The sequence below is a fragment of the Rhinoraja longicauda genome, chromosome 17 (assembly GCF_053455715.1).
Source record: "Rhinoraja longicauda isolate Sanriku21f chromosome 17, sRhiLon1.1, whole genome shotgun sequence".
Classification (NCBI taxonomy): Eukaryota; Metazoa; Chordata; class Chondrichthyes; order Rajiformes; family Arhynchobatidae; genus Rhinoraja; species Rhinoraja longicauda.
The window spans coordinates 23,480,443-23,507,701 of NC_135969.1; the positions used below are offsets into that span (position 1 = coordinate 23,480,443).

The 27,259-nt window shown below is 43.8% G+C and overlaps 1 protein-coding gene across 1 annotated transcript in view; it reads left to right on the forward strand.

Moving 5' to 3' along the window:
* dock3 (dedicator of cytokinesis 3) overlaps positions 1-27,259 on the forward strand; it is a 262,260-nt gene that overhangs the window by 59,915 nt on the left and 175,086 nt on the right. The window contains exons 3-4 of the mRNA XM_078413752.1: positions 3,470-3,510; positions 18,718-18,773. Coding sequence (XP_078269878.1) covers positions 3,470-3,510; positions 18,718-18,773 — 97 coding nt within the window. The remainder of the gene's footprint in view (positions 1-3,469; positions 3,511-18,717; positions 18,774-27,259) is intronic.

Here is a 27,259-nt window from a genome sequence, read left to right on the forward strand (position 1 = left end):
ACGGCGGATTAATTGACCAAGGGGGAACAGGTAGAGGATGAAGAGGAGGGGGCCAAGGACTGAGCCTTGGGGGACACCTTGGGGGAGGGGAGCGGTGGGGGATTTACAGTTGTTAATGGAGATGAACTGGTGTCTGTCAGAGAGGTAAGATTTAAACCAGGATAGGGCTGTGCCGGTGATGTTAAGGGAGGTTTCAAGTCGGGTGAGGAGAATGGAGTGATTTATGGTGTCAAAGGCGGCGCTGAGGTAAAGTAGGATGAGGATGTTGAGGTTGCCAGCGTCGGAGGAGAGGAGAATGTCGTTTGTGATTTTGAGGAGCGCAGTTTCAGTACAGTGGTTTGAGCGGAATCCAGATTGGAAAGTTTCATACAGGTTATTGGTAGAGAGGTGGTATTTTAGTTGGGAAGCTACAGCACGTTCCAAAACTTTGGACAGAAAGGGTAGGTTGGAGATTGGTCTGAAGTTGTTTGGGGTGTCAGGGTTTAGACCAGGTTTTTTCAGAATGGGGGTGACAGCAGCGATTTTGAGGGATGGCGGGACGATGCCAGTGGACAGGGAGGAGTTTATTGTTGCAGTGATAAGTGGAGAGAGAGCAGGAAGGCAGGCCTTGACAAAGCTGGAGGGGATGGGGTCCAGAGAGCAGGTGGCAGTTTTTATTCCTGTGAAGAGGTCAGAGAGGTCGGTGGTGGAGATTGGGGAGAACTGAGGCAGGGGCTGACAGGATAAGGGGGGGCAGGTGGTTTGAGGGGGAGCAGGTGCGTTGGTGGTTAAGGTGCTGTAGATGTTGTCTATTTTGCTTTGGAAGAATGAAAGGAAAGTGGTGCATTTGTCAACTGTGAATGATTGGGAGATGGTGTCCAGGGGGCTGAGGAGTTTGTTTATTGTAGAGAAGAGTGTTTTGGGGTTTCCGGAGCCAGAGTGAATTATTTGAGAGTAGTAGGTGGAGTGGGCATGGGAGAGGGCATCTTTATAGTGCTGTATGTGGTCTTTGTAGGCTTGGGAGTGAATTGTGAGACCTGTTTTGTTGCGGAGTCTTTCAAGTTGACGGGCATGAGTTTTCATCACGCGGAGTTCAGGGGTAAACCAGGGAGCAGAGTGGGTGAAGGAAACTGTTTTGGTTTTTATAGGTGCAAGCTGGTCGAGGCAGGAGGAGAGAGTGCGGTTGTAGTAGTCAGTGAGGTCAGAGGGGCTGTGGAGGTCAACGAAGGGAGAGGCGGACATTATTTCAGAGAGGGAGGATGAGAGCGAGGTAGGTGAAACAGAGTTCAGCTTGCGGAAGTTTATTTTGCGTTTTTGCTTTGGAGCTGGGGTGGGAATGTTGACGGACATGGTGATGGCTAAGTGATCAGAGAGGGTGGGGTCGGAGCCAGAGAGGTGATGTAGATTTAGTCCAGTGGAGCAGACAAGGTCCAGAATGTGCCCACGGTTATGGGTGGGAAAATTTACGTGTTGAGTGAGGTTAAAGCAGTTGAGTATTTCAGTGAAGTCAGCGGTTATTGTGGAGTCAGTGGAGTCCATGTGGATGTTGAAATCACCGAGGAGGAGGATTGAGGGGGAGAGAGAACAGAACTGGGTCAGAAAGTCAGAGAAGTCAGAAAGGAATGATGGGTGTGGTTTGGGAGGGCAATGACAGGAATTTCTGTGAATAATCCGGAAGATGCAGGATCTTATCATTCCAAAGAGGAAGAAAGATTCTAGGGGGAGAAAGAGGTGACCGTGGCTGACAAGGGAAATCAAGGACAGTATAAAACTGAAAGAGAAGGCGTAGAACATAGCAAAGATTAGTGGGGAGCCAGAGGATTGGGAAGCTTTTAAAGAACAACAGAGGGTAACTAAGAAGACAATATGGGGAGAAAAGATGAAATACGAAGGTAAGCTTGCCAATAATATAAAAGAAGACAGTAAGAGTTTCTTCAGTTATATAAAGAGCAAGAAAGAGGCAAGTGTGGATGCTGGACCACTCGAGAATGATGCAGGAGAAGTGATATTGGGGAATAAAGAAATGGCAGAGGAGCTGAATAACTTTTTTTACATCAATCTTCACAGTGGAAGACACTTAGAACTACTTAGAAGTTCACGATAAAATAGGCCAAAGTCAGCATGGTTTTGTGAAGGGGAGGTCTTGCTTGACAAATTTGCTGGAATTCTTTGAAGAAGTAAATAGCAGAACAGACAAAGGAGAGTCAGTAGAAGTTTACTTAGATTTTCAGAAAGCCTTTGAGAAAGTGCCATATGTTAGGCTGCTTAGGAAGATAGCCCATGGTATAAAACAGCAGATACGAGCATGGATAGCAGGTTGGCTGGATGGCAGAAGACAAAGAGTGGCAATAAAGGCAGTTGGCCACCAGTGACTAGTGGAGTTCCGCAAGGGTCGGTGCTGCTCTTCACGTTGTATATTAATGATTTGGACGAGGGGATTGGAGGCTCTGTGGCAAACTTTGCAGATGTTATGAAAATAGGTGGAGGGGCAGGTAGTGTAGAGAAAGCAGGGACTCTGCAGAAGGACTTGGACAGGTTGGGAGAACGGGCAGAGAAGTGGCAGATGGACTATGGTGTAGCAAAGTGTGGAGTCATGCATTATTGGTAGTAGGGATAAAGGCGTAAAATATTTTCTAAATGCGGTGAGATTCCAGAAATCAGAGATGCAAAGGGACTTGGGAGTGCTGGTGCAGGATTCCCCAAAAGTTAATCTACAAGTCGAATTGGTAGTAAAGAAAGCAAACTCAATGCTAACATTTATTTCAAGAGAGCTTTTTCACAAAAACATGGATGTAATGTTGAGGCTCTATAAGGTGCTGGAAAGGCAGCATTTGGAATATTGTGAGCAATTTTGGGCACCATATCTGAGGAAAGATGTGCTGGCTCTGGAGAGGGTCCAGAGGAGGTTTACAAGAATGATCCCAGGAATGAGTAGGCTAACCTATGATGAGCTTTTGTCAGTACTGGGCCTGGACTTGCTGGAGTTTAGAAGAATGAGGGGGGACCTCATTGAAACATACAGAATAGTGAAAGCCTTGGATAGAGTGGATGTGATGTTTCCACTAGTTGGACAGTCTATGACTAGAGGTCATAGCCTCAGAATTAAAGGACGTTCTTTTAGGAAGGAGATGAGGAAACATTTCTTTAGTCAGAGAGTGGTGAATCTGTGGAATTCTTTGCCACAGATGGCTGTGGTGGCCAAGTCAGTGGATATTTTTAAGGCAGCGATATGTAGATTCTTGATTAGTACAGGCTATGGGGAGAAGGCAGGAGAATGGGGTTCGGAGGGAGAGATAGATCAGCCATGATTAAATAGCGGAGTAGACTTGATGGGCCAAATGGCCTAATTCTACTCCAATACCTTATGACCTTGCCCAACATTTTATACTCCCTCCTCCATTGTTTTCCAAAATGCAGTCAGACATATTTTTACTTAAAATAATAATGATCGCAATTTTTGTTTGATTGACAACATGTCTTTGTTTTTCAGGATGGTTCAGAGGATTTGCAACCAAGAAGCCTTCAGTCAAGGTAAGTAATAAAAACAACAAAAACTAGAAATGCTCAGCAATTGGGCAGCATCTGTGAGGAGAGAAACCATTAATGTTACAGGTTGATTGATGACTTTTATAAGAACTGGAAAAAGCTAGAAAATAAACATATTTAAGTTTCAGACAGTGGCAGCGAGAACAAAATCCTTTATTGGGTGGAGACCAAGAGATATTTAATGACCCAAATGGTGGTGGTGCTAGTTTTCATTTCCAGATGTATGTAGTCTTATAGTTTGAGCAGGAGAATTGTTCATTGTTAACAAGAACCAAGAAAATCTGGAGCCCCATGATTTTTAAAAATGTTTGCATTCAACCTCTACCTACCTTCAGTTTGTTCCACTTCCTAAATGGACCACTCATTAAATATTTAGTTGACATCAATTATTGTCTAGGGGGTCCACGAGCCAATCAAAATTGTATCGCAAGTTTATCATTTTATGCAAAAGGCAGCTATATTTATGCAATGAGTTACTCTGAAAAATAATAGCTCCCGTATAATCATTCTGCATATTTGCCCTATTTAAGGTTACGTTGAATCATTTCACTGTTCATATCCACAAAATTAAGCATGAGGCAGCTATTTGATAGATCTTGACATAATTAAAGAATAGCTGCCTTATGTTTTATTTTCATCCGAGTTGCCAATGACACTAGTTTTGGTGATTTCAATATATAATGTGGAATGAAGGCAGTTGTTTCAGTATAGGTGCGACGATGACTCCTGGGGGTACTAGATGAAGATGCAGATGTACATTGTACGCTATCACCAATAACAGTCATGTTATTTTCACTGCCACTGTCTTCTCTGCTACTGAATCTCTGCGAACTAGTTGAAGCTAAATCAGCCATCTCTTGGTGAGCTTTTTCCTTTCTTTTTGCTTCAGCATTTGCACATGCTTCCTTGCACTGCATTCTTCCAGCAAGTACCTTGTCACTAGATCCGAATGATGCGGTACGATCTGTCTTCATTGATTGAAGAAATTGAAGATCTTCTTGATTTTTTATCAACTTCTCAGCATTTGGTGGCCATAATTGAAAGGTCTTATTAAGTTTAGCGATCAAAGGTGTGGATGTGCAGGTTACCTAGGAGGACAGGTACCTTGGAGTTTACCTGGACAATAAACTGGACTGGTCCAGGTACGCTGAGGCACTGTACAAGAAGGGACAGAGCGATTTGTACTTTCAAGATTCAAGATTCAAGATAGCTTTATTTGTCATCCAATATTGGACGAAATTCAGTCACCCACAGTCCAACAATAAAAGCATTAAATAGGCATTAAAATTACACAACCCCAAAAACACAGTCCAACAATAAAAGCATTAAATAGGCATTAAAATTACACAACCCCAAAAACACATAAAAAAAGAAACATCCATCAAAGAAACATCCATCACAGTGAGTCTCCTCCAGTCCTCTCCTCACTGTGATGGAAGGCCACAATGTCTTTCCCTTCTCCTGCTGTCCTCTCCCGCAGTCAGGTTGATGTGGTTGCAGGCCGCGCCGGACGGTCCGCAGCGGGCCGAGCCTAAGGCGAGTCCCAGCCGCTCCCGCAGCCTCCGAAGACGGCCGGCTCCGTTGATGATAAGTCCGATCCGGGTGGGCGAACACGCTGCTGCTGCCGCTGTTGCTGCACGTCGGGGCTGTCGTGGCTCCCGACATTGAAGCCCAGCAGAGAAATATCCCGCGGCATATCTTAGGCCGCGCCGGACGGTGAAATGTCCGCGACCCAAGCCCCGCGATTCGGGGCGGGCGAACACGCTGCCGCTGCCGGAGCTCCCGATGTCGGCATCCATGCGGCCCGAGCCTAAGGCAAGTCGCAGCCGCTCTCGCAGCCTCCGAGGACGGCCGGCTCCGGTGATGGTAAGTCCGATCCGCGGGCTCTGCGAACCAGAGCCCTGGAGGCAGCCAGCTCCAGGAGTTGGGCCGATGGTAGGCCGCAGCAGGAACGGAGACACGGCCCAGAAAACAAAGGTCGGGTCTCCTTTCGGAAGGGACACCTATTTACAATTTTACAGTTCCCCCCCTCCCCCCCACATACACACATAGTACACAAACACAAAAACACCACATCACATCTACAATTAAGACACAAAAACAACAAAAATACAAAGACAAATGGACCGCAGGTAAGCCGCAGCTGCTATGGCAGCGCCGCCATTTTGGATCTGCGGAGACTCCGCTCTTTCAACATCTGTAGTAAGATGCTGCAGATATTTTATCAATTGATGGTGGTTAGTGCCATCTATGCTGTCATGTGCTATGGGGCGAAGGCTGCAGACGGCAACAGAATCGACAAACTCATCTTGTAAATTTCCCCGGTGTGGGATGAATAAAGGAAAATATTATTAGGAAGGCTGGCTCCATCCTGGGAATGGAGTAGGATTCATTAGAGATGGTCTCAGAAAGGAGGATGCTCCTCAAACTGCGGAGCATCTAGGACGATATTTCTCACCCCCTCCATGTCAACCTGAGGGGCACCTTCAGCAACAGGGTGGTCCCACCAAGGTGCAGCACAGAACGCCACAGGAAATCCTTTTTCCCTGTGGCTATCAAACTGTACAGCTCCTCCCACCTCTGTAATGGGGCAGACTGACTCCCTCTTTGCACATTCCTCTTTGCACATCCCTCACCCTGGACTTTTCCACTCGATAATGTAATTTCATGTTTGTACAATATTACATTTGGCCTGTGCAATAACTGGTCACTTAAATTTCATTATTATTATAATGCACATGACACTTTCAATGCCTTGTAACTGTATCTATTGACTGGTGACAGACTGATTTCCCTCCGGGTTAAAGTTGTATCATATCGTACCGTATTATAAATGGCAATGGTCCGAAATATAAGTTACTTTCATCAATCTTCTCCACTATTTCATTAAAGAACTGAACTATTAGTCAAACTACATTTGCTTTAACAAGTATATACTAATATAATAGGTTAAAATTAATTTATTTGTCACTGATTGAATCTTTTTCCTGTTTTTAAAACTATAACCTTGTTCCCCATAACAAACTGTCTGCAGTTACTTGGTTTATTCAATTTTTTCACTTTTGAATAGATCTATAATATTTGCTACCAGCCAATCCTCTGGTAACAATTCTTAAATCAAAGGAGGACTAGAAGATTGTGTGTAGATGCATAACTACTTTTAAGTTTTCCTTCAGAAATCTTGGATGCAGGTTGAATTTTCTACTTTGAGTAATGCAAACGCTTTAATGCACTTCTTGATGCACTTCTATTTCCATTCATTCAATTTTCTATATTTGCTGTGGCTTTGGTGGTAACTTTTTTTAATTAAAAGGATACAAAGTATTCATTTATTAACCCAGTGAAGTTTGTGTCTCCACCTTGACTTTCCTTGTCCATGTGTAGATATGCATCCAGTCAGTACCAAACTATCTCCTAATTGAAGTACAATTATTATTATTTTGTCCGCAAGTTATTGATTTCATTCACCAATGCGAGATTCCCATTTGGCTTACTAAAATCAGCCCTTGATTGTTGACTATTTTCATTCCTATTCTTCCTTGATCTTTCTCACAGGTGTTCTAAGCTATAATATGAGTACTTAAAAGTAATATTATTGTGATCGCTATTCCCCAAATGCTCATCTGTTGAAACATGCTTCATTTGCCACATTTTATCTCTTGAACTTGAGTATTGTTGTCTTTCTTGCTGACCCTGAAGCCTACTGATTAAGAAAGTTCTTGCTTTCTTAAGAGTTTCGTCCTCCACAATATTAACTTAATTATCTAACTAATGTTTGAGAATCATTACCACTAATCAAATTAATAACTAGCACAGAATTGGACATATCTTTAGCCCCCTTCAAATTATTTTTGAGTTTATTTTGTCAAATGAATAATGTCTGTATTTGCGATAATAATGTCACCCATTTTGGATTGAGTTAGCATTTATCTTCCTCCAAATTAAGATGCGAGCAAAAGAGTTAATGAATAAATTAGAGATCCAAAAAAATGCAGATGTTAGAATCATAAGTAAATACCTTCAATTCCTTTGACTCCCATCGCCTTATCTTTATTTATGGTCATCCAATCCTTTTACATCTCCATTCCCCACCAATTCCTCAGGGTCCTCCAGTTCTTCCTTGAGCAGAAATCCAATCGATTCCCAAGGCAAATGTGATTAGCTTAGATGGGGCATCTAATTCAGCATGGACAGGTTGGGTTGAAGGGTCTGTTTTTGTGATTATATGATCTTGTAAATCTAAATTCACTTGGACTATCTCTGACACTTATATCCCTTTTCTCAATCTCTCAGGCTACAACAAAGGAATCAGACTATGTACTGATGCCTTCTACAAACTTAGCGATTCCCAGAGTTACATTGACTACCCCTCCTCCTGTACTCCCTTTTGCAAGGACATTGACTTACACTCAATTTATCCATCTCTGTTGCATCTGTTCCTTGGATGAGCCTTTCCACTCTCGGACATCCGAGATGTCCTCTTCAGAAAACATGGTTTCCCCACTGCTACTGTGGATGGAGCAAACACCCATGTTCTCTCTTATGTACTGCAGTTCTGCTTTTGGTCCCCATTCTCCCAGACAGAACAAGAATAGAATTCTCTGGTCTTCACCTCTCACCCCACCAGCCTCCGTATATTCATATAATTCTCCGACATTTCTGCTACATTCAACGTGATCCCACTACCAGTCACATCCACCTGCCCCCATCACTTTCCGCAGAGACCACTCTCCAAAACTCCTTGCTTCGCTCATTCTTTCCTACCCTCTGAGGCATAGCGAGGAAGTGAAAAGTAAGCAGAGCAATATTGATAGAAGACTCATTAGTTAGGGGCACAGAGATTCCCTCGCCTCCGTTCAAGGACTCCGACAGTCCTTTCAGGTGAGGCAGAGGTTCACTTGCACCTTCTCCAACCTCATCTACTGTATTCGCTAATCCAGATGTGGATTCCTATATATCGGCCAGACCAAGTGCAGGCTCGGCGATTGTTTCGCTGAACACATCCACTCTGGTCTGGGTTGCATCCACAACTCTCTGCAATTTCTTGAGGTCTTGGACGGAGCTGATCCTAAACCCTGCTGTGATGCATCCTGATAAAATGCTTTCAACACTGCATCTGTAGACGTTACTGAGGGTTGATGGGGACATGCTGAAATTCCTAAGTCTTCTAAGGAAGTAGAGGTGTTGTTGTACTTTCATGGCTATAGATTTGATCTGGTTTGTCCAGATCAAATTACTGGTAATATTTATTCACAGGAATTTGAAGCTTTCTACCATCCCCACTTTGGCACCATCAATGTTTACTGGGGTGTGTATACTGCTTCACTTCCTGAAGTCAATCACCATCTCCTTTGCCTTGTTGACATTGAGGGAGAGGTTGGTGTCCAGGTATCGTTACAAGGTTCTTTATCTCCTTTCTCGTCATTATTTAATGTCCAACCCACTATGGTGATGTCGTCTGTGAACTTGGTGGATTGAATTGTATTAGTATTTGGCTGCACAGTCATGAGTGTATAAGGAGTATAGTACAGAGCTGAGAACGCATCCTAATGGGGTAGCAGTGTTGAGAATTAATGTAATAGATGATTTGTCACATATCTGCAATGATTATCATCTGTTGGTCAAGTTCCACGTGTTTGAAGACAAACTTGGTTAAAATAATGGTATTGAAAGCAGAGCTACAATCGATGATTAGGAATCTGACAGCAGGTGTCCTTATCCAGGTGTTCCAGGGAAGGGTAAAGAGCCAGGGAGATGGCAATAGCCTGGACCTGTTGTGTCATTAGACGAACTGCAGTGGATCAAGTCTGGTTGGTAGGTTGGAGTTCATGTGTGCCATAACCAGCCTCTCAAAGCACTTCATGATGGTGGACGTCAAGGTCATAGGGCGGTAGTTATTAAAGAGTAAGATCTTACTTTTCTTTGGCACCTGGATGACAATGGTTTTCCTGAAGCATGTGGGTACCTTGGAATGGAGTACGGAGAGGTTAAAAATGGCCGTGAGCACTCCCATTCGTATGCAGTTCCTAAGGATATGGCCAGGGACTCCATCTAGCCAGTTGCTTTCCATAGGTTCACCCACAGGAAGGCTGATCTGACACAGTGACCATGGGAACTTCATCAGGGAGGGTGATCAGGATGGCGTTCACCAGGTAGGGCCGCACTGTCGCCAGCCATGCTTCCTTTCTTCTCTTTGTAGCCCATTATAGTATTCAGGTCGACCCTTGTCCGAGTGATTATGCTAGGACGCGTTTGTCCTGGTATTGTCTCTTGGCATACTTAAGTTTGCTTATCCATGCACAGTTCAAAAATACTATCATTGTTCTATGACAGTATGATAGACATATATCTTTCCACAATAGCCACTTAACTCTAACATCTAAATAATCAGTCATTTTGGCAGAAACACTTACTGGGTGTCCATCTTGGTTTCCTCCTGAAATGCCTGGCTTTAGGGAAGCCAGTCTTGAACTGTTTAGTGCAGCAATTACTGAAATGTCCTTTGTTGGCTATAAATAACTTTGGAGCCATTACGGTTCTGACTTAAATGATAATTTGTTCTTTCTTACAAGATAAAGGCAACTTACCCTTTGTAGTATTTTGCACTTCCAATAATTGTTAATTTCTCTCCTGTTTTTCTCTTTAATGTTTCCCTAACAGATTGTATGCCATTCACTGAGTGTAACTAATCTCATAATGTTCCTTATTGCAGAAAATCTATTTTACTTAACTTGTGTAACTGATTACTATATGACTCCAGGTCAACCCCATACGGTTGACAGGCTGCTCTTTAAAAAGGCCCAGCAAATCCTTCATTTGCACTACTACTGCTACAGTCAAACAGGGAAGGAAGAAATCTAGATAGACCACCTTGCACCAACTTAGTCATCAAATTAGGACACAGCATAGTTGCTACCAGCACAATCTGGTGTCGAATTTTGAAAAGGTGTCAAGCAGCATTCTGACATAGTTGAATCATCCCGACAGACAATGCACGTCTCCTCCATCACAATACCTGGATAAGTCCTATTCATCTGACAAAACAAATCAGCCAGAGTAGAAAGTGCTGTGGTAGACAGGGTAGAGTAGCGCAGAGAGTCCTTAACAATAACTCAATATCAATTGAAGTCCCATGATGCCAAGCCAAACATGGGCAAAATATCCTCCTTCTCCAAATTGAAAAACACTCGGAAATAACACTAAATATAACCTAGTGACACAGAATGGACGAGGGACTCCAGTGTCCCTCACCAAGTGTGGCATGTAGCCAGTTCATTTCTCTTCATGTAATATCAAGAATTTGCTTAGAGCACTGGATATTACAAAGACTGAGGCACCTTACAACATCCCATTTGAAGTATTGAAAGGGTGTGCTCCAGAACAAGCTGCACTTCTAGACATGCTGTTCCAGTACAGTTGCTATATTGGTATCCATATAATGGATGGAGAGGTTATAGGGAGAAGGCAGGAGAATAGGGTTAGGAGGGAGAGATAGATTTCCACTTGTTAGTTATTTCCAGCTTTCAAAAATTTTAGTTTATTGAAGTGCTTTTGCTGATATATGGTTTGAATTTTGCTGGCATTTCTATTTGGAACTGTCATTGAACGTGCATTGAAGCTTACAGTAAGTTTTACACATATATGCAGAGATTTGGAAGACAAGAACAGAAAAATCCCTAGTCCCTTTGGAGTCATCCATATGGTGGCAATGCTCAGTCTTACTGGGAATTATCTCTTAAATTATAAGTTATCTGACACATGGCAGAGGACCCCAAATCTTGCTGATTTTGAAGAGATTATAGATTAATATTTAGGGGGCAAAGGAGGTAAATTTTTAATTATATATGTCGTATGCACAATTCTTAGATCTATTAATTATTTCTAATTAACTTCATTTATAATAGTTCATGGTCTATAATTTCCCATTTTCTCTCTCGCTCCTTTCTTAAAAAGTGGGATAACATTAGCTACCCTCCAATCCACGGGAACTGATACTGAATCTATAGAACATTGGAAAATGATCACCAATGTGTCCACTGTTTCTAGAGCCACTTCCTTAAGTACCCTGGGATGCAGATCATCAGGCCCTGGGGATTTATCAGCCTTCAGTCCCATCAGTCTACCCAACACCATTTCCTGCCTAATGTGAATTTCCTTCAGTTCCTCCGTCACCCTAGGACCTCTGTCCACTAGTACATCTGGGAGATTGTTTGTGTCTTCCTTAGTGAAGACAGATCCGAAGTACCTGTTCAACTCGTCTGCCATCTCTGTGTGCCAATTTTGTGTCAATCTTTGGAAACAAAAGTAATTGAATTAACTGAAAAGAACTAATTTGCCACGATCAAATTTGAAATTTAGTACTAAGTTGGGTAGAGTTTTCAAACTACTGGCATAGGCTTGACAGGCTAAAGGGCCTGTTTCCATGCCATACGACTTTATGATTCAGCTGAAAAGTCATAGGTACATCAAGTGAGCTTTTGGGAAAGACATAAAGATAGACACAAAGTGCTGGAGTAACTCAGCGGGCCAGGTCTCTAGAGAAAAAGGATGGATGACATTTCGGGTCGGGACCCTTCTTGCCTAATAAACAAAAATATGCTAATTTAGTCGCTCGTTTCAACTTCTTTCGGAAAATGGGAGTTTTTTTAAACTGTTTACTCAAAATGTCGATTTTTGATTTAAAACTTCAACTTTTCTGAAGTTCTGAGCAAAATAATTAAAGCAAGGAAGACAAACAGTAAATACATATAATGGTGTTCTTTATTTACCTTATTTACCATGAGAATTTCAGTTGCTGAGGAAATGAAAAGCTGTCATTTATTTATGAAAGCAATTGATTTGTTTGGTTCCTCAGGAAAGTGTCTTCATAATAATGGTTGATATGGGATTTTGTTTCAAATAAGTTGCTGATTTAAGGTCATCCATGATTTGTCAATATTAATGTGAAATGAGTGAGCGAAGAATGGTGAATTATATTTATTTTTCTTCTTTGCTAACAAAGTCATAATTGACCACTTGTTTTCATTTCATCAGTAAAATTAAATTTAAAAGTATTGATGTCACTGATGAATGTGGGTGTTAAAGTTCTTTGTAACTAGAAGTCTTCTTCTTTCGTATGTCAACTACAACAATCAAAAGTGGCAATTGGTGCATCAGAGTACCGTAGTTGACGCTTTGCTGCATATTTTGCCAGTTCCGTAGAACTACCCAGGGTGGACGATGAGGACGTAAAGCAGTTCCCACCCCAGTAGAAGTCTAATTGATCACGATCAAATGTCTGTGTGCTCATTTTGGAAAGAATGCATCTCATCCTAAAAGAAAAAAAACAATTCAACATGAACAATTTTGATTTCTCATTCCTAGTTGCATGTTAAATGTGGTTGTTGCCTTGCTGGGTTGATGATTTGCACAGAAAATACCTTAATGGCATTGCTAAAGCTCTGTAATAGGGTAGACACTAAACTGATCACAGGTGATGCCCTACACTTTTTTTAGTGGTAATGATTTGTTTACCAAAAGAAGTGATTAGATGCATTTGATCTTAATGGCTAAATCTATTGTTGATGTTATATGGATTATAAACAACATCGATGTGATGATGGTCTTCTTTTATATTATATTGCTGGTATCCGTGATGACTACACCTGTGGGAAATAAGCTATGGCTGGACAATCTCAGGATCGTCCAGGAGAGTGAGCTTCATAGATAGCAGTTATAGTGAGGTGGTCATGCCTAAGATACAGGCAGACAGTAGATGGGTGATCATGAAGAAAGAGAGTAGGCAGAGAGTGCAAGAGACCACTGTAGGCATTCCCCTTCAAAACAGGTATACCCTTTTAGATAAAGTTGAGGGAGATTACCCATCAGGGGTGAGCAACACCAGCAGTAGCAGTCAGGTCTGTGGCACATAGACCATTGAGAGCTCTTGACCAGTGAGCCTAACAGTGGTAGGCAAGTTACTGGAGAGGATTCTGAGGGGTATAATATATAAGCATTTGGAAAGACAGGCGCTGATTAGCGATAGTCAGCAAGGTTTTGTACGTGGAAGATTGTGTGTTACGAATGTGAGTATTTTGAAGTAACTAAAAAGGTTGACGAGGGCAAAGCTTTAGACATTGTCTATATGGACATCAACCTTTTCAGCAAGGCCTTTGATAAAATCCCACATGGTAGGCTGCACTACAAAGTTAGATCGCACTGGGATCCAGGGAGTGTTAGCCGACTGGCTTCATGGAAGGAAACAGAGGGTAATGGCGGAAAGTTTTTTTTTAACTGAAGGCCTTTGATTAGAGGTGTGCGTCAGGGATCAGTGCTGAGTCCATTGCTGTTTGTGTTTTATAACATCAAATTTCATGAAAATGTACAGGGCATGATTAATATGTTTGCAGATGACACTAAAGTAGGTGGTATTGTAGACAGTGAAGGTAGTTATCACAGATTACAGCAGGATTTTGATTAGCTGGGTAAGTGGACTGCGGAATGGCTGATGGCGTTTAATGTAGATAAGTGCGAGGTGTTGCATTTTGGGAAATCAAACCAAGGCAGAACCGTCATAGTGAATGGTAGGTAGCAGGAGAGTGTTGTACAGCAGAGGGATCTAGGAATGCACGTATATAGTTTTCTGAAATTGGCATCACAGGAGATAGGGAGGTCAAAAAAAATGTCGGTACATTAGCCATCTGTCGGGATGTAGAGTGTAGAAGTTCGGACATTATGTTACAGTTGTACAAGACATTGGTGAGGCTGCATTTGGAGTATTGCATACAGGTTTGGTCAACATACTATAGGAAGGATGTTGTTAAGCTAGAAAGAATGCAGAGAAAATCTATGTAGATGTTGCTAACACTCGTGATGCTGAGCTATATGGGGAGGTTGGGCAGGCTAGGACTTTATTTCTTGGAGGGCAGGAAGCCAAGGATGATCTTATTGAGCAGTATAAAATCATGAAGGGAATTGATAGGATGAATGCACAGAGTCCTTTACTGAGAGTAGGGGAATCAAGAATCAGAGTTCATAGGATTAAGGTGAGAGGGGAGAAATTTAATAGGACCCTGAGAGGTACCTTTTTCACATAGAGGGTTAGAGGGTGATGGGTATATGGAGCAAGCTGCCAGAGGAGACAGTTACTACAACAACATTTGAATGACTTATAGACAGGCACATGGATAGGAAGAGTTTAGAGGGATATAGGATGAATGCAGACAAATGGGACTAGCATCGATAGGACATTTTGCTGGCATGGACCGGTTGGGCTGAAGGGCCTCTTTCCATGCTGTAAGGCTATGATTTAATTAGAAAATGTAGAAATAGCTATACACAGGCATATGTCTATCTCCAATGTGTTGGAAGGAACTGCAGATGCTGATTTAAACTGAAGATAGACACAAAAAGCTGGAGTAACTCAGTGGGACAGGCAGTGGAGAGCAGGAATGGGTTAAGTTTTGGGTCGAGACCCTTCAGACTGGTTAGGGATAAGGGAAACGAGAGATATGGGTGATGATATAGAGCGATAAAGAAAAATGAATGAAAGATATGCAAAAAAGTAACAATGATAAAGGAAACAGGCCATTGTTAGCTGTTTGTTAGGTGAAAATGAGAAGCTAGTGTGACTTGGGTGGGGGAGGGATAGAGAGAGAGAGGGAATGCCGGGGCTACCTGAAGTGAGAGAAATCAATATTCATACCGCTGGGCTGTAAGCTGCCGAAGTGAAATATGAGAGGCTGTTCCTCCAATTTGCATTTAGCCTCACTCTGACAATGGAGGACCAAAAGGCCTGTGTAGGAATGAGAAGTGTCCGGCAACCGGGAGATCAGGTAGGTACAGGCGGGCTGAGCAAAGATGTTCCACGAAACGATCGCTACGTTTGGTCTCGCCGATGTATAAGAGTCCACATCTTGAACAATGGATACAGTAGATGAGGTTGGATGAGGTGCAGGTGAATCTCTCCCTGACCTGAAAGGACTGTCGGGGTCCCTGAACAGTCAAGGGAGGAGGTGTAACAACAGGTGTTGCATCTTCTGTGGTTTGCAGGGGAAGGTACCTGGGAAGGGGGTGGTTTGGGAGGGAAGGAATGAGTTAACCAGGGAGTTGCGAAGGGAATGGTCTCTGCGGAAGGTGGAAAGGGGTGGAGATAGGAAAAGGTGGCTAGTGGTGGGACCCCTTTGGAGGTGGTGGAAATTTCGGAGGATTATGTGTTGTATGCGACGGCTGATGTGGTGGAAGGTAAGGACTAGGGAAGCAAGGGCAGAGCTGTGGGGTACTGAGGAGACACGAATGAGGGCCTCATCTATGATGGGAGAGGGGAACCCCCATTCCCTAAAGAATGAGGGCATCTTGGATGTCCTGGTGTGGAACACTTTATCTTGGGCGCAGATGCGGCGTAGACAGAAGAATTGGGAATAGGGGATAGTCTTTGCAGGAAGCAGGGTGGGAAGAAGGGTAGTCAAGATAGTTGTGGGAGTCAGTGGGTTTGTAATAGACGTCAGTCAGTCAATAGTCTATTTCCTGTGATGGAGACTGTGAGATCAAGAAAGGGAAGAGAGATGTCAGAGATGGGCCAAGTAAATTTGAGTGCAAGATAAAAATTGATGGTAAAGTTGATGTAGTCCATGAGTTCTGCATGGGTGCAGGAGGTAGCATCGATGCAGTCATCAATGTAACGGAGATAGAGTTCGGGGATAGGGCCAGTGAATGCCTGGAACAGGGATTGTTTATCGTACCCTACAAAGAGGCGCAGGCATAGCTGATTGACGCTTTCTGAGCCCCCACTCCCTCATCTTTACTATGGACGTTCAGTCACACCACAGCTCCATCCCCCACCAGCATGGCCTTAAAGCCCTCCGTTTCTTCCTCGCCTGCAGAACCATTCAATATCCCTGTACTAACACTCTACTCCACCTAGCAGAGCTGGTCCTCACTCTCAAAAACTTCTCCCACTTCCTCCAAGTCCAAGGCGTGGCTATAGGCACCCGCATTGGCCCCAGCTATGCCTGCCCTTTTGTAGGGTACATTGAACAATCCCTGTTCCAGGCATACACTGGAACAGCATCCCTATCCCCGAACTCTATTGGGGAACAGCATTGGTGGCCCTACCCTTGAAATTGGAGGAACAGCATCTCGTATTTCGCTTGGGCAGCTTGCAGCCCAATGGTATGAATATTGATTTTTTTCTCTCTTCAGGTAGCCTCGGCATTCCCTCACTCTCCATCCCTTCCCCACCCAAGTCACACTAGTTTCTCGTTTTCACACTACAGTGAACAATGGCCTATTTCCTTTATCATCATTACTTTTTGCAATAACCTTTATCCATTGTTCTTTTTTTCTTCATCGTCTATATCTCTCGTTTCCCTTATCCCTAGCCAGTCTGAAGAAGGGTCTCAACCCCAAACGTCATCCATTCCTTCTCTCCAGAGATGCTGCCTGTCCCACTGAGTTACTCCAGCCTTTTGTGTCTATCTACAATGCTTATTAGACTGCAGCTTGATTGCACCCAGTGTTGGTCAATATATTGCAGGAAGAATATGTTTGCGCTGGAGAGAGTGCAGAGGAGATTTATGAGGATGTTGTTGGTACTAAAAAAAATTAGCTGTGAGGAAAGATTGGATAAGATAAAGTATTTTCTTTGGAGCAGAGGTTCAAGATTAAGCTAATTGAAATGAACACAATTGAGTGGTGTTGGAGTAAATAGGAACAATTTATGTAGTGGGGTTAAAAACCAAGGGCATAGGTTTTAAAGTGATGGATTCACGGAATAGAGAAGAAATTTGAAAAAATGTTTGCACCCAGATGGTTGGTGGCAATAACATTCTTGAAACAAGATCACAAGGAGAAATTGTACTTTAATAGGCATTAGAACTGTACTTTGACAGCCATGGTCCGTTATGGACATAGTGAAAGAGATAGAATTAGACTCATTAGCTCCTATTTGACTGCATTGACATGTTGAACCAAATAGTCTCCTTGTTTATTGCAAATTTACTATTCTCTTCTATAGAACCATCCACATTATCTCTAAGTATCAAACAATCCAGATTTAACCATTACTTTTAAAAAATAGTATCAACATTGCCTGATTCTATATGGATTTATTCTAATTCTGTAAAATGATCTTAAGTCTCTATTTTTAAATTATTTTTGAAGGTTAGTTTCTAGATGACACTGCATTTTATATTGCTTTGATATGGAATAAACCCTTGTTTTAACAGACCCCTTTATAATGGACCTTGGTGATAGCGGACAGACCTGCTGACACCACCTCAGCTTGCACCGCCTACTCAGCTCCAGCGTCCAACACCCCCCCGCGTCGCAAGGTGCACCAGCAAGCCTTTCGTCACTCATAGCACAGTATGGTTGATGCGGCTGTTGTTGCAGCTCACTGGCTGTATCCCCTGGGAACAGCACTTTCTTCAGGCCACTGCCAAAGATAGGACGCACTCGGTCAACATGGGGCTCCCTCTCCTCTCACTAGCTGCCGCTTCTTTCTGTCCGCCCCTAGCTTTGTCCACTCAGCCTCTCCCCCCCCCCCCCCCAACACCACTTCTTCTACCTTCTCCCGGCACTCTATCCACTCAGTCTCTGCCCCATCTCCAATGCTGCCTTCTCCTCCTCCTCTCCCGGAGTTGCTGACATACTCCACCTCGAGAGCGGACAAAGCGATGGCCGATAGGAAAAAAGGGGTAGCTGAGAGGGGAGGGAGCCCCTCGTTGAATGAGCACATCCTGTTGACGGCGGTGTCATGAAAAATGCACTGTCGGCAACGGGCTGCAACGTGAACCGCAACAACAGCCTAATCAACTGTACCATGCAGCAGCTGGTGAAGAATGGCTCACTGGAGCAGATTAGCACCTAGTTTTAAGGTGAAATGACACAAAGTGCTGGAGAAACATAGCAAACTGTGTGTCTGAGGAATGGCGCCAACACCAGCTATCCATGTTCTCCTGAGATGCTGCCTGACCTGCTGAGTTTCTCCAGCACTTTGTGTGCTTTTCTGTATTAACCATCATCTGTAATTCTTTGTTTCAACTACATACAATGACAATACCTTACTAGATTATAGCGAACCAGCGGCAATAACAGACACCATTCCCCCCCCCCCCCCCACCCATGATCTGTTATAACGAGGGTTTACTGTACTGTGAGTTCAGCCTGCATTAGTAGATTCTTAAAGGGATTAAAACTTGCATTTCTTTGCAGGGTCTATTTCCAGCAAGTTACATTCACCTGAAAGCAGCTGTGGTCAGTAACCGAGGGTAAGTACCAGCTGAGTCGTTATGTCATGATGCAAATAAATTATTCCCATATGTGTATTGTATCTTAATATCTGTAAGTATTCACGAATCAAGAGAATGAGTCAAGAGTGATTAATTATCATATGTAAGCAATGAAACATTGAAACTTTTCATTGCTACAGCTAAACTGGCCCGATAACACAATAACACATAGATAAAAATATTATTAATACCATAAATTAATAACAGATAACCAGAATACTGCAAAACTGAAGTCTGTAGTGCAATGAAAGCCACTGTCTATAAAAGATCAGAGCTGCTGAGATGATGGTTAGTTTTGTGCAGTATTCAAGAGCCTGATGGTTGCTGGGATGAAACTGTTCTTGAACCTGGTAGTCACAGTTTTCTGACTTCTATATCTTCCCAATGAGAGTAAAATGAGAACATAGTGTGCTGCCATCTACTACTTTGATGATATTGCCTGCCATCTACTACTTTGCCCAGTCCATCACAAGTACTGACATTGCCAATGTCTATTACTCTCTGTAGCCTCCTTTGTTCCTGGCAACCAATACCTGTAGAAGTTCGAGAGTGTATTTGTCGACATACTGAATCTCCACAATCTTCTCAAGAAATAGCACAGTATGGTTGATGCAATCAAAAAGTAAGCTCATCAATGTGCTAAGCCCAGGACTGATCTTCAGAGATATACATGCCCAGGAACTCGAGGTTGTTGACTCTCTCCACCGCCATGGACGTGTTGTTGCCAATTTGTACTGATTGCAGTCGGCCAATGAGGAAGTCAAGGATTCAATTACATAGGTACAAACAGATACCCAATTCTGAGTTTGATGATAAGTTTGGAGGTGTTGATGTGTTGAACGCCGAGCACTAATCAATGATCAATAGCCAGACATACGTGTTCTTATTGCCCAGTGGTCCAGTGCAGAGTGGAGAGTTAGTGGATTGTATCACCCATTGATTATCACATTGATGAGCTTACTTTGTGATTGCATCAATGCCTCTGTTTCTTGAGAAGATTGTGGAGATTCAGTATGTCGACAAATAAGCTCTTGAACTTCTACAGGTGTTGGTTCCCAGGAACAAAGGAGGCTACAGAGAGTGATAGACATTGCCCAGTCCATCACAAGTACTGATTTTGCCAATGTCATAGATGGCAGGCAATATCATCAAAGGCCGACACCCTGGCTATGTTCGCAGTGGTAGGCGAATTGTAGTGGATCTATGGTTCTTACTAAGGCAGGAGTTAATATGCATTATAACCAACCTCTCAGAACACTGCATTACTACTGACGTTAGTCGTTATTCATCTTGGGCACATGTATTAGTGATGTGCTTTTAAAGCAGATGCGGACCTCTGACCTCACAGCCAGTTGGTCTGTGCAGATTATAACAACATGGGCAGGTACACAATTGGGGCTGGATGCTTTCTGAGGCTTCACCCTTTTCAGATTCAGAAGTTTCTTCTGATATCAGCCTCAGTGGTGACATTACAGTATTGCATGTCGTATTTTTCGTATTCTTTATGAAAATCATACTATTGCTGATGTTTTTAACCTTCGATGTTTTTTTCATGTAATATGCTTGGAGGACATTTTGGTGATATTATTTTACTACACTTATATTCATCTTATGAATAATCTTTAAAAAATCATAAAATTAATGCCCATGTTCCCACATAGCTTTTACACAATATGCCTTTATTCTATTTTAATTTTTCTTTTCTCTGCCAAATCTATTTTTCTCAAAATGTTCACATTCTTTACATTATTACATGATTGATTGATGGAAAGATAAAGCCTGAAACAGGCCCTTCAGCCCACTGAGTCCATACCGACCATCAATTACCCATTCACACCACTTCTATGTTGACCATTTTTTGCATTCACTCCCTATCCTCGCGAGGAAATTTGCAGTGGTTGATTTATCTACAAACCCACATATCTTTGGGATGTGGGAGGAAACCGGATCATCCGGAGGAAACCCACAAAGTCATAGGGAGAATGTTCAAACTCTACACAAACTTCCCCCTTGGTCAATTAATCCGCCGTCATGGTCTCAACTTCCACTGCTTCGCCGATGATATCCAGCTCCTCATCTCCACCAAGTCAATCTCCCCCACCACACACTCTACACTGACAAACTGCATCACTGAAATAAAATCTTGGCTTCAATCAAACTTCCTCAAACTCAATTGCAACAAATCTGAAATCATCATCATTGGTCCAAAAACGCTCACCAAATCCACCCAAAACTTCATCCTCAACATTGATGGTCTCCCAGTATCCACCTCACCTCACATCTGGAATCTTGGAATCATCCTTGATCAAACCCTCTCCTTCGACAAACACATCAAACACATCACAAAGACAGCCTTCTTCCACCTCAAAAACATTGCCCGTCTCCGTCCATCCCTCTCCTCCACAGCTGCAGAAACCCTCATCCACGCCTTCATCACCTCCCGTCTGGACTATTGCAACAGCCTCCTCTATGGCGCACCCTCAAAAATCATCAATAAACTTCAATACATTCAAAACTCCGCTGCCTGTCTACTCACACACACCTCGATCCGTGACCATATCACCCCCGTCCTTTATAAACTCCACTGGCTCCCCATCCCCCAGAGAATCCAGTACAAAATCCTCCTCATAACATACAAAGCCCTCCATAACCTGGCCCCATCCTACCTGACCGACCTCCTCCACAGGCACACTCCAACCTGCACCCTCCGCTCTGCCGCTGCCAATCTCCTATCCCCCCACATCCGGACCAAACTCAGATCCTGGGGGGACAGGGCTTTCTCCATCGCTGCTCCCACCCTATGGAACTCACTACCCCAAAACGTTAGAGACTTCTCCACACTCACCACATTCAAAACATCACTGAAGTCTCACCTGTTCAGTATTGCCTTCAACCACTGAAGGTCACCTCACCTTCTGTCTCCTTTCTCTGTTCATTTATTTATTTACTTATTTATCTATTTATTCATTTCCCTATGTTCTCAAAATCTCTGTAAAGCGTCTTTGAGTATATGAAAAGCGCTATATAAATAAAATGCATTATTATTATTATTATTACACAGACAGCACCCGAGTAAAAGAGTTACAGTCATACAGCACAGAAAGAAACAGGCACTTCGGCCCAACTCATCCACTAGTCCCATTTGCCCATTTTTGCCCCATATCGCTCTGAACCTTTCCTATCCTTATACCTGTCCAAGTATCTTTTAAATGCTGTTATTGTACTTGCCACAACTACCTCCTCTGGCAGCTTGTTCCATATACGCACCACCCTCTGATTGAAAACGTTTGCCCCGCAGATTAGTATTAAAACTTGTCCCTTTTATCTTAAACGTATGCCCTCTCATTTTTGATTCTCCAACACTGGGTAAAAGACTGCTTGACCACTAGCACATGTCACCGGGAGCAATCCAGAGATTACTACCCTCAAGGTCCTGTTTTTTAACCTTTTGCCTAGCTCCCTGTATTCACTCTGCAGAACCTCATCTCTTATCCTACCGATGTCAGTTGTACCAACGTGCACAACAACTTCCGGCTGGCTCGTCCTCCCCTTTGAGAATATTCTGCAGTCACTCCTTGCTCCAGGAGGCAACACACCATCCTGGACTCCAGTTTGCTGTCACAGAATCTCCTGTCTGCCCCCCACACTAACCAGTCTTCTATCACTATGGTTCTGCCTAGCTTTACCCTTCCTTGAAAAGCACAGACCTGGCCACTGCTACTCTCCCCAGACTGGTTATGGTCATGAATCCCACCCCCCCCCCTTCTCAGTGGACCTCTTCATCACGAAGGTCTTGCTGGGGACCTGCATTTTCGAGGCAAAAGACATATACTACCTCCAGGGTAGTGGCTACCTTTACGTCATCTGCAAGCACCCGGCAGGTTTGCAGAATCTGCTCCAAGACTTCTGGGAGAAGGAGAACGAAGCTCTGCTGTCTCAGCTGAAGATGCAGCCACTCTTCACCCTCCACACCCAGAAGGAGTGGATGATTACAGTACACATGTTCAACCTCCATGTGCCTGTCGTGGATGTCCTCACCTTCCTGAAGGACATGCACGGGTTCTGGACCAGCAAGTGGCAGGTGAAGGTAAAGCTGAGGGTGGACAGGAAAGGAATCATCATCAACCCTTTCTTGATGTTTGCTATTGGAGGGAACCAAGGGTGTATGGTGTATGCAGACAACCCTGGGTGTGTCACAAATGCAACCCGGATATGTGGCGGCCTAATGAGACACAGTCATTTACAAGAACTGCAAGCAAGAAGGCCATGAGATGAAGGACTAAGAAAGGCAAGAACTGCAACCTGTGCAGGGAAGCAGGGCATCTCTACAGGGTCTGCTCTAAAAGAGCCTGCATCTAAGTACAGATGATAAGAAGGGCATTTGCCAACAGCCCCAGTGTAGTCGGCATACTCCATACAACTGCTGAGACCCCAGCAGAAACTGAGACTAGGAGGACAGGCCAACCACCTCAAGGCCCCAAACACCAGGCAGGGATCCTCAGACCCATTATAGAGGCCAGAGGCACCCAGCTCCGGGCAACCGGGAGCAATGAAGAGTAGAGTGCGCCCAGCTCCGGGAAACCGGGAGCAGTGCAGAGGTCAGTGCCCACTGGCTCTGGAAGACCGGAAGTAATGAATTGCCCATCGCACCCCAGTTGTAGGGGACGGACGGCCCAGTGCCCTCAAAGGAGACTGGAACAAGGAGGGATATCCCTCTGACAACAACTCCAGCTTCGCCAGAAGAGACCCTCCTTCCTGAGGAAGATAATACCCAGTACCTGAGCACTGAAACACTGCTATTCACCAAATCTTTTCTGAACCCTTTCATGCTTGACAATATCTTTCCTATAACATGGTGCCCAGAACTGAAAACAATATTCTAAATGTGGTCTCACCAAAGTCTTATACAAATGCAACATATCCTCCCAACGTCTATACTCAATACTCTGACTGATGAAGGCCAAAGTGCCAAAAGCCTTTTTGACCACCTTATCTACCTACGACTCGACCTTCAAGGAACCATGGACTTGTACTCCTAGATCCCTCTGCTCTACAACACTACCCAGTGGCCTACCATTTACTGTGTAGATCCTGCCCTTGTTCAACGTCCCAAAATGCAACACCTCACACTTCTCTGTATTGAATTCCATCAACTATTCCTCCGCCCACCTGGCCAATCGATCCAGATTCTGCTGCCATCGTTCACAACCATCTTCACTATATGCAAAACCACTAACTTTTGTATCATCAGCAATCTTGCTAATCTTGCCCTGTATGTTCTCATCCAAATCATTGATGTAGATGGCAAACAGTAATGGGCCCAGCACCGAACCCTGTGGCACACCACTAGTCCCAGGCCTCCATTCTGAGAAGCAGCCTTCCACCATCACCCTCTGCTTCCTTCCATGGAGCCAATTTGCTATCCATTCAGCTATCTCTCCTTGGATCCCATGAGATCTAGCCTTCCAGAGCAGCCTACCATGCGGCACCTTGTCGAACGCCTTACTAAAGACCATGTACACAACATCTACAGCTCTGCCCTCATCAACCTTTTTACTCACGTCTTCAAAAAAATCGGTCTCGGGGACTACAATTACCATGCCATCGGGAGCTATGGGATCCTGAGAAGGCACAGTGTTGGTTTTTCTTTCAAAGCGAATTAAGAACACGTTGTGCTCACCCAGAGTGATGCCTCACTACTTCTTGAGCTGTCACTTTGTTTCACCTTTGCCTTTCTCTTTGACATTCTGATGTCTATATCGAGATCACACCTGGACGTCTGATATGAACCTGCATCACCAGACTTCAATGCCCAAGATCTGGTCCTCAGTAGATTGTGGACCTCCTGCTACATCCAAGGCTTCTGCTTAGGGAACACTTGCATGGCTTTCATCTTTCACCCCATCAGCCGTTGCATACAGCCTGGTTCACTCATTCCTTCCCATCCAAACCCCCCTCTCCTTAGATACTTTCCCCTACAACCGGAGGAGATGCTAACACTTGTCCCTATACCTCCCTCGACTCCATCCAGGGACCCCAACAGTTCTTTCAGGTGAGGCAGATGTTCACATGCACCTTCTCCAACCTCATCTACTGTACATGCTGTTCTAGGTATGGGCTCCTAGGTATCAGCGAGACCAAGCGCAGACTGGGCGACCGTTTTACTGAACACCTACTCTTAGTCTGCCTTGGCCAAAGCGATCTCCTGGCTGCCAAACATTTTCACCGCTTCTCATTCCCACACTGATCTTTCTGACCTGGGCCTCCTCCACTATGAAAATTGGAGGAACAGCACTTCATATTTCACTTGGCAGCTTACAACCCAGCGAAATAGAGAATATTTATTTCTCTAATTTCAAGTAACTCTTGCATTCCCTCCCCCACTTAGTCGTTCTACTTGTTTCACTGTCGTCCTGCTTAGTTTCACTGTTCGTATCCTCTCATTATCACCTTTTCCACAGCCAACAATGGACCATTGTGGGCTCCACCTTTCCTTGATAATAGGTACAGGCTTTGATTTGTTCTTTTCATACTTTTCATTCATTTATTCTTCGTACCTTTTCATACCTCTAGTTGCCCTCTCCCGACTCTCAGTCTGAAGAAAGATCTCGACCCGAAACCTCGCCTATTCCTTTTCTCCAGAGATGCTGCATGACCCGCTGCATTACTCCAGCATTTTGTGTCTATCTTCGGTGTCAACCAGCATCTGCAGTTCCTTTCTACACACTTGCATGGTTTTGATGGGGATATACTCCTTCACGAATTTCCTTATGAAGTCAGTAATAACTATGGCATATTAGTTCAGGTCATTGCTGCGTCCTTCAACATTGCCCGGTCCACCAACTCCAAACAATCGCAGAGTCGTTCTTCTGCCTCCCCTGACCAGCATTGTACCACAGGAGTTACGCTATTTAGTCAGTGTCCATATGCAACATGGACCACAGCCAGGAGGTCTGATTTCCCAAAATGAAGGCAAGGGTTGGATTTTGGGGCAAATGAAGGCTAGGGATAGATTTATAGATGAAGTAGGATGCTCGAGAAGTGGCGTTTTAGTCCTCTACCTTTCAGTCTTAATTGCAGGCCACTCCATCTTTTTATCCCTGAGGGAGAAATCTTCTTTATCATAATTCTGAGCATTTAGTTTGAATTTTTTGTGGAAGTATTTATGGGATTATGTTCAATTACAGATTAACAATTGCAATGTTAGAATTATTTTTAATAAAATAATATTAATCATATATTATCTTTGTTTTGTTTACCATTTTAGAATTATTCCATTAAATTTCTGCTAATCTGGCTTTTAAAAATAGACTTGAAATCTGTTGGAATTAGAATGATGTTGCTGTATATTGGGATTTGCTGTCTGGTGTTTGTTAACCACAGTGCACAGCTCCTCTGGTTCTGGCCAAACATCTGCCTGGGGTGGGATGTAGACTACAGTCACAATGTTGGAAGTAAATTCCATTGGGAGGTAAAGGGGACGGTAATTCACTGCTCGACATTTCAGGTGCAGAGAGTAGGAGTTGGACAGGACTGTTATGTCTGAGCACCATGAAAAGTTTTATGCTTTATTTAGTTTAGTTTATTTTAGAGGTACAGTGTGGAAACAGGCCAATCGGCCCACCGAGTCCGCACTGACCAGTGATCATCTGTACACTAGTTCTGCCGAACATGCTACGGGCAATTTACAGCAGCAAATTAAACTACAAACCTCTACATCTTTGGAATGTGGAAGGAAACTGGAGCACCCGGAGGAAACCCACACGATCACAGGGAGAACGTGCAAACTTCATACAAACAGCACCCATAGTCAGAATTGAACCCAGGTCTCTGGTGCTGTAAGGTAGCAACTCTACCACTGCACCATTGTGCTGTCCTCGGGCCTTTACACAATCGACTGCCACATTTCACATGGACGGTGACCTTGCTTCTGAGATGTGGTAAATGTGATAAGAACTGTTTATTGACCCCCAAGAAAATCACTACCAGAGAACGGACTGGAACCTCACCCATCCAGATGTTGCAAGTAAATGCAGGTATGGAAATAGTCAGTGCTAGACTGAGGTGGACCCGTTGGGTCCAAATCTCTCGTGGGGCAACCCTCCCTCGTGGGAGGGCGAGGGGAGGCAGGGAAGGGGAGAGGATGGCACTCACCTCGGCCCCGTGCCGCCAGCGCTGCAGCCAGAGCGAGGCGTGGACCCAAAGCTTCTCCTGCATTGGTCTAGCCCTCTCCCCTCCCCCACTCACACACTCTATCCCCTTCAACCCTCCTTATCCCCCCTCCTCCCCCCCTCACCCATTCACCCACTCCATCCCTCCTTGGCTGTCACTCCATCCTTCCTTGGCTGTCAATCGGGCGGGTCCCATTGTGACGTCATACACTGAACATGGCAAGCAATCGGTTTAATAAGGTAATTTTTAAACTTTAAAATCTCTATAACTTTAAAAATATAAGACCAATTGAA